We start from the raw sequence: 8,507 nt of genomic DNA, 5'->3' as shown, positions 1-8,507 counted from the left end.
TTCCTTGCAGGCTCTCTAGCATGGACACAGCCATCCAGCAGAAGAAGGGGAACACAGAATCATAGAATCAAAGAATCACTTAGGTTGGAAAAGACCTTTAAGATCATTGAGTCAACTGTTAACCTCGCACTGCCAAGTCCACCACTAAACCATGTCCCTAAGTGCCACATCTACATGTCTTTTACATACCTCCAGGAATGGTGACTGAACCACTTCCCTGGGCAGCCTGTTCCAATGCTTGATAACCCTTTTGGTGAAGAAATTTTTCTTAATATCCAATATAAACCTCCCCTGGTGCAACTTGAGGCCATTTCCTCTTGTCCTATCACTTGTTACTTAGGGGAAGAGACTGACACCCGCCTTGCTACAACCTCCTTTCAGGTAGCTGTAGAGAGTGAAAAGTCTCATGTGAGCCTCCTTTTCTTCAGGCTAAAGAACCCCAGTTCCCTCAGCCGCTTCTCATAAGACTTGTACTCTAGACCCTTCACCAGCTTTGTTGCTCTTCTTTGGACATGCTCCAGCACCTCAATGTCTTGTAGTGAGGGGCCCAAAACTGAACAGAAAATCGAGGTGCAGCCTCAACCAGTGCTGAGTACAGGGGTACGATCGCTTCCCTAGTTCTGCTGGCCACATTATTTCTGGTACAAGCCAGGATGCTATTGGCCTTCTTGGCCACCTGGGCACACTGCCAGCTCATATTCAGCCGGCTCTTGACCAACACTTCCAGGTCCTTTTCCGCCAGGCAGCTTTCCAGCCACTCTTCCCCAAGCCTGTATTGTTGCATGGGGTTGTTGTGACCCAAGTGCAGGACCCGGCACTTGGCCTTGTTGAACCTCATACAACTGGCCTTGGCCCATCGATCCAGCCTGTCCAGATCCCTCTGTAGAGCCTTCCTACCCTCAAGCAGATCAACACTCCTGCCCAACATGGCACTATCTGCAAACTTACAGAGGGTGCACTTGATCCCCTCACCTAGATCACTGATAAGGATACTAACCAGAACTGGCCCCAATACTGAGTCCTGGGGAACACTACTTGTGACTGGTCACCAACTGGATTTAACTCCATTCAGCACAACTCTTTGGGCCTGGCCATCCAGCCAGTTTTTTACCCAGTGAAGAGTACACCCATCCAAGCCACGAGCAGCCAATTTCTCCAGCAGAATGCTGTGGGAAATGGTGTCAAAGGCTTTATTAAAGTCTAGGTAGACAACATCCACAGCCTTTCCCTCATCCACTAAGTGGGTCACCTTGTAGAAGATCAGGTTAGTCAAGCAGGACCTGCCTTTCATAAACCCATGTTGACTGGGCCTGATCACCTGGTTGTCCTGCATGTGCCGTGTCATGGAACTCAAACGATCTGCTCCATAACCTTCCCTGGCACTGAGGCCAGACTGACAGGCCTGTAGTTCCCTGGATCCTCCCTACTTGCAAGCATTAAGCCCTCGCCTTTTGCACAGGCAGTACCTGTGCTCAGGATTAGGGCACTGCTGCCTAAGCTGTGAGAGTAGAGCCTGCTAGGGTGACCTAGCTCTGCCCCAGGGTTATGGCATCCTGCCCGTGCTAGGACTACTTCCGAGGCTCTAGCATAGCAGCAGGGACTTGCACCCCAGAGATCCATTCTGCTGCTAATTACGTTGCATTTGTGGGCCAGGAACACCCTGGAGGCAGAAGAGCTGTTTACATGGCAAGACACTGGTTTGGGTCCAGACTGCCTAAGTGAAGCCAGATCTTGGCTCAGTTACTGCTAACTCACTGGCCTACCACACACTGTGACAAAGGTCTTTGCACAAGTGAGGCCCAGAACCACATGAAACCAAACTAGCGGGGAGATGGGGTGACTGTGCCCCGCAAGTACCGTCACCAACAAGCCAGCATGGGAAAGCAAGCAGAGGAGCTGCTTGAGACCCCTGACAAGCTGGTTGCACAGCTTGTGACAGGGCATGAATTTACCCTTCAAAAATACCACCAACACAACCATCCATTCTGCAGAGATAAAACAGCATCTTGGCTACTGCAAACCACAGTAGATGTGGGCCTGTAGACACGCATCCTCACCAGACCTATGTGATTTGAGAATCACTAGCACATGGCCCAACACACTGACTTGTTGGTTTTCATAGCTGGCTTACTTATTGATCAACGTCTTTAGGGAGCGTGTGAGCGTGCTCATGACAGTCGCAACTGTGGCTGACTGGCGGGCGAGCTGCTCCACGGTCTGCTGGTGGCTCAGCGTTCTGGCCGTGGACTCCTCCGCAGCCTTCAGGAGGAAGGTGTAGTTTCTCACCACTTCCTCCACCTTCGTCAGCAGCTCTTGGCGCTGGGACTCCGAGCGCACGACATACACCAGCCTCACAAACGTCTCGATGAGGCTGCTTAGCACCTGGAAGCTGCTCGTGATGGCAGAGAGCATGTGAGTAGGACTCTTGTCTACAGCTGCCACGCGGCGGCAGGATGCCCGAAACTCCTTGAACTTGAGGGCGAGCTCTTGCTTGTACTCAGCCAGCTGGGATACGTAGGGTTTGCAGTCCCGGACGTCAGGGCTCACCACACATTGCCTCAGGATAGTCAGGAGCTCATTGGTATCCAGCTGCACTTGCAGAAACCCATTGGGAAAGCTGTAGGCATGGCCTCGAAGGGTGTTGATCTTTGCCAAGCTCCCCTCAAAACTAGAGGTCCTTAAATCTATTTCCTGGGTCTGACTGTCATTGGGACTGCTGCAGGCTGTTGCATCTAGGACCTGAAGAGTCCTGCTCATGACTGGGACCATCTGATTGTCCAGCTTCATTCCTGGGAGTATCTGCATGGGGATGGAATAGGACAGCTCATCCTTCTCACTCCCATCATCTGCAACATCGCATTTCCTGTAGTAGAAGCAGTACCGGATGGAGCAGCACTTCTCATCCTCCATGTCTTCATCCCGCAGCTCAGCAGGACTTGGATACATCTCCTCCTGGACAGAGAACACTGCTGAACTCTTCTGGTTCTTTTTCTCCTGTGCTATCTGGACATAGGAGGGGTCAGCCACTCCAGAGGCTTCCTGGATTTTGCTCTTCAGAACAGGACAAAGGATGCTGGGCTCAGGCTCTTTCTGGGGGCCCTTCTGCTTGGTTGTATAGATGTTCTGGTAGATGTCAGAGGACAGGGATGTCCTATCAGTCTTATCTATTTCACTGACACTGTAGCGACGCAAGAGCTTCCTGTAGTGGGGAGCACCCATGCACTCCGCCTGGGAAGTGCACGTTGTCAAACAGGACACACTGTTTTCTGGATCTGACCGGTAGTCTCTGGACTCTAAACTTGTGGATCGTATCCGCTTGCCTTTGGAAGGGCTGCTCACGCTTGTCAACCTAATGGCTTCTGCCTGTTTCTGGTCATCAGTAACTTTATCCCTTCCTCGCCTCTCCAGTTCTGGCATCACCAGCTGGTTAGGGGGTGGCCTCACCCCCCTGCAAATCCGCTTGCAGTCGCAGCTGCGCCTTTGCTCCCTGGACATCCCTGGGACTTTTTGCACAGGACTGCTCCTGAGCTGGCAGCTGCAGCGCCCAGGGGCAGGAGGGTGCAGATACTCCTGTGGTGGGAGGTCACCTTTGTTCTTTGGCTTGAGCAGCTCTTCAAGGAATTCTAGCTCATACTGCTTCACCTTCTGCAGCTGGGCCTGCCGCTCATCTGTCTCCTTCTTCAGCCGAGTTGGAAATGTTGCAGAGAACAGGTTCCTCAACCTGAAGGGAGCTTTTGGAGCTTTGGGTTTAGCTGGGACATCAGCATCTTGTTGGGTTACCTCCAGGACTTTTTCTTCTTTTTTGGAAGGCACAGTGCTGATCTGCAGGCTCTCAGATCTGGGCACCAGCTGGACTGGCGCTTTGGGTTCCTCACTGGTGCTCCTGAAAGTGCTACCAGGTGATGGAGAGTGCAGATTGCTACTCTCAGCTTTTAAGCTTTTGGCTGAACTTTCCTGTTGCATTTTCTGTCCTTGGTTTGAAGGAGCTGTGTGTTTCTGAAAGACGAGGCTTGCGGCTTCCCCACCTGCCTTCTGACCTAGCTCTCCGCTTGTGGCTTTTCCTGAAGCATCTCTACTCACTTTTTGCTGGTAGCTTTTAGAGGCAAAAGTCTTACCAGGCATCGTTTCCTCACCTGCTGAGGTGAGGTGGAAAGCTTCAGCCTTACTGCCATGAGCTTCTTTAGCACTTGGAGAAACTTCACAGCACTGCTGTGGAGAGAGTTGCTGCTGCTGCTGCTGCTGCTGACAGTTGCATAATATCTCTGCAGTTTGTGGACCTCCTTTAAGTTTCAAAGGCTTGCTGCTGGCTGATGCACAGCTGCTGGTACCATTCATGTTCTTGTCTTCTTTTGAGGCTGCTACCACCTGGGGAGCTGAGCCTTTTGCATTTGCCACTTGCTGCAGAGCAGCTGAAATGATGGCTGGATTTACACCACTTTTTTGATCCAGGAGGAGCTTGGAGCTCGGCTGGACCTCTTTGAGCATCTTCTCTTGTAGATCTTGTGCCTTCTCCCTGCTTGGGGCTCCTGTGGCATGCAGCGATACCTCAAAGGCAGCTTTTGTGTGGCCTGCACCCTTGCACTCAGAGCCTGGCACTGGAGCCCCCCTGTTCTGCTCATTAAGCTGGGGGGTCAGCATCGGCTGGACAGCCAAGGTGTAGGTCCGATCAGCATGCTGCTGCTCCTGTTTGCTCTTGGAATTGCTAAGGCTGGGGCTTTGGTGAGGGAAAGCTGGCTTCAGTGAAGGGCTTGGCTCTTGGTGGCTGAGTGAGTAGGGTGAGGTGAGAACAGCTTGGGCAGCACAGCTCTGTATTCGGAAAGGCAGGTCTTTTCTGGCCAGGAGGTTTTCTTTGTTGATGTGTTGAGCGAGGAAGTAGGCTGCGTTCTGATGCTGTTTCATAGCAGAGACCATCTCTGAGACATCAGTTAGCTCTGAAGAGTTGGTTTCATGGCCAGAATCCAAGGATGACTCAGGAGTGATGGCAGCCAGGACAATAAGACCTGAGGAGGGACATAAAGAAAACCCCACAACAACATCCACACACACTGCTACGCAGAGAAAAGGGGAACTCCAAGCAGCAGGAGGGTCCCAGGAATGCAGGACACAGCATCCCATCAGAGAAACTTTAGTGACTTCCCGCAACCAAGAGTTAATGTTTTTAGGAGAGATCACTTTCAGCACTGAGCTGGCTTGCTAGCTCAATTCAGCAAGAGCTCTTGGCCCAGAAAAAGGTCCCGGGAAGCCTTCCAGCGTTAGCGATAGCAGAGCTACTGGGACTTGTCTGTAGTGAGAAGGAAAATTGGGCAACAGCTACTCTGCCATAGTGAGTAGGGCAACCAAGATGGGGAGAGGGACAAAGGACTGTGCTGCCAGAAGGCTGGTTCCAGGGACACCCATCTGACAGCAGGTTTGCCCTGTGAAGGGCTTACACACTTCACAACCTGGGTGGGAACCTGCGAAGACAAAGGGCCAAAGGTATCAGCTGAGTGGGGTCACAGCAGGGAGGAACTCATGCTTACGGTACTGGTTTGTTAGTGCCTCACCCCAGCATTGTGGCACGTGGACCATGGCAGATACGGGATAACCAAGAGACTCCTTCAGCCACTGTCAGGGAGAGGAGTCCCACCTCAGCTTCTTAGAAATCTTCTGAGCAGCAGCTTGGCTGCTCCTGCTAGAGCCTGTTGCTACAACCTAGTTTTTACTAGAAGCTGCTCCACAATCACATATAGGATAGGAGAAGGACACTAAAGGGAAGGATGTACCATAGGAAAGAAAGGCTATAGGGAAAAAAGAAAGTCATAGCCACCGAAATACCTGCTGTCTGCTGTGGTGGGGGATGTGGACAATCCTCTGAAGCAGCCAGGGCTTCCAGTGCCTGCAGGGTGGACACCAGGGCATTGTCCAGCTCTTGGGCATGGTCTCGGACTGTCCGTGGTTGCACGTTGTCTATCAGCGTGACAGGGATCTCGTCGTAGAGAATGCCACAGAGGTGCCGGCCCTGCTCCTGGCTCTGGGCAGCTGCCCGGCGCTTGGGGTCGTCCTCATCTGAGCTGTTGTCTCGGAAGCCAGGAGGGGGGGCAGCGATGGCGGGGAGCAGGGACGTTGTCTCGTCTTCTTCCTCATCGCTCCCAGGAGGGGGAAGTGACATCAAGTCCACCATATTGTCACGGGTGCTGCCAGGCTTGCCCCCCTTGCATGAGGCCAGCCGGCTCTTGATTTTGGCTTGGCAGGACTCACAATAGAAGTGTGAGGCATCGCTCCGCAGGTGGGTGTCTATGGTATGTGCCCTGGCCCTGCTTGCGTGCCTGTCTTGGTCAAGGCCATCTGGGTCATACTGGTTAGCTGCCCCATTGTAGCCTTGGCCAGAGCTTTTGGAAGTGGGGTCGGATTTGGTCCTGGGACGAGTTTCCTCAAAAAAAATCAGGTTTTCATTGATATCTGTCCTGCTCTCTCTTTCCTTCCTCTGCTCTCGCATGTGCAGGTAGCAAAAGCTGATGAGCTCTGAGTCTGAAGTCCTGGCAGCTGGAACCCCAGCTGCTCCGGTGCCGGTGGCAGAGCCACCCACCAACCCGCTCTCTTTCTTTCCCGTGTGCCCCGCCGCAGCGGGCCGGTGTAGGTTGTGTGTGTTGATGTAATCTAAACAAAAACCACAACAGGCACATTAGCAGCAGCATCTGGGAGAAGGGAAAACAGCACAGGGAAGCTCCTGCTCACCCTGGAGAAGCATCCACGTGTTCTCTGCCCTCCAGCCCTTGGCATGCCAGACTGCAGTGGAACATGTGTGTTCCCTGTGGCACAGCCAGGTCACCTGGCTTGTCTTTTGAAAAACCATCTTCTGCAACCTGCTGGGCTTACCTGCCGGTAATGAGTGCAGGAAGAAATGTCCTGCACATGCAGATCATAGAATCATACGATGGTTTGGGTTGGAAGGCATCTAGTCCAACCTTCCTGCAATAAGCAGAGACATCTTCAACTAGATCAGGTTGCTCAGAGCCCCGTTCTACCAGACCTTGCATGTTTCCAGGGATGGGGCATCTACAACTTCTCTGGGCAACCTGTTCTGGTGTTTCACCACCCTCATCATAAAAAATGTCTTCCTTATATCTAGTCTGAATCTACCCTCTTCTAGTTTAAAGCCATTACCCCTTGTCCTATCGCTATAGGCCCTATTAAAAAGTCCATCCCCATCTTTCTTATAAGTATTGAAAGGCCACAATAAGGTCTCTCCAGAGCCTTCTCTTCTCCAGGCTGAACAACCCCAACTCTCTCAGCCTGTCTTCATAGGGGAGGTGCTCCAGCCCCCGATCATCTTCATGGCCCTCCTCTGGACCCACTCAAGCAGGTCCATGTCTTTCTTATGTTGGGGGCCCCAAAGCTGAACACAGTACTCCAGGTGGGGTCTCATCAGAGTGGAGTAGAGGGGCAGAATCGCCTCCCTTGACCTGCTGGCCACACATCTTTTGATGCAGCCCAGGATATGGTTGGCTTTCTGGGCTGTGAGCGCACATTGCTGGGTCATGTCCAGCTTTTCATCCAGCAGCACCCCCAAGTCCCTCTCCGCAGGGCTGCTCTCAATCCCTTCATCCCCCAGCCTGTAGCGATACCAGGGGTTGCCCCGACCCATATGCAGGACCTTGCACTTGGCCTTGGTGAACCTCATGAGGTTCACACGGACTCACTTCTCAAGCTTGTCCAGATCCCTCTGGATGGCATCCTGTCCCTCAGGCATGTCAGCTGCACCACTCAGCTTGGTGTCATCTGCAAATTTGCTGAGGGTGCACTCAATCCCACTATGTCATTGATGAAGTTATTAAACAATACTGGTCCCAATATGGACCCCTGAGGGACACCACTCATCACTGATCTCCATCCAGACATTGAGCCATTGACCACTACTCTCTGGATGTAACCATCCAACCAATTCCTTATCCACTGAACAGTCCACCCATCAAATTCATCTCTCTCCAATTTAGAGAGAAGGATGTTGTGGGGGACCTTGTCAAAGGCCTTACAGAAGTCCAGATAGATGACATCTGTAGCTCTTCCCTTGTCCACTGATGTAGTTACTCCATCATAGAAGGCCACTAGGCTGGTCAGGCAAGACTTGCCCTTGGTGAAGCCATGCTAGCTGTGTCGAATCATCTCCCTGTCCTCCATGTGCCTTAACATGGCTTCTAGGAGGATCTGGTCCATGATCTTCCCAGGCACAGAGGTGTGGCTGGCAGGTTGGTAGTTCTCAGGGCCCTCCTTTCTATCCTTTTTAAAAATGGGGGCAATGTTTCCCTTTTTTCCAGTAACCGAGGACTTCACCTGACTGCCATGACTTTTCACGTATCATGAAGACTGGCTTGGCAACTACATCAGCCAATTCCCTCAGGACTCTGGGATGCATCTTGTCAGGTCCCATAGACTTATGTATATTCAGGTTCCTCAGGTGGTCTCAAACCTGATATTCTCTTACAGTGAGAGGGACTTTGCTCCCCCAGTCCCTGTCATACATCCATCCA

General features: G+C 52.2%; 1 protein-coding gene across 1 annotated transcript in view; it reads right to left on the bottom strand.

Moving 5' to 3' along the window:
- Window positions 1-1,468: 1,468 nt before the first annotated feature.
- FRMPD3 (FERM and PDZ domain containing 3) overlaps window positions 1,469-8,507 on the bottom strand; it is a 29,777-nt gene continuing 22,738 nt past the window's right edge. Inside the window, exons 10-11 of the mRNA XM_075053770.1 lie at window positions 5,815-6,636; window positions 1,469-5,000 (exon numbers count right to left, since the gene is read on the bottom strand). Coding sequence (XP_074909871.1) covers window positions 2,128-5,000; window positions 5,815-6,636 — 3,695 coding nt within the window. The 3' untranslated portion in view covers window positions 1,469-2,127. The remainder of the gene's footprint in view (window positions 5,001-5,814; window positions 6,637-8,507) is intronic.

The sequence above is a fragment of the Buteo buteo genome, chromosome 22, assembly GCF_964188355.1.
Source record: "Buteo buteo chromosome 22, bButBut1.hap1.1, whole genome shotgun sequence".
NCBI classification, from domain to species: Eukaryota; Metazoa; Chordata; class Aves; order Accipitriformes; family Accipitridae; genus Buteo; species Buteo buteo.
This window is presented reverse-complemented; position numbering and strand designations above follow the sequence as displayed.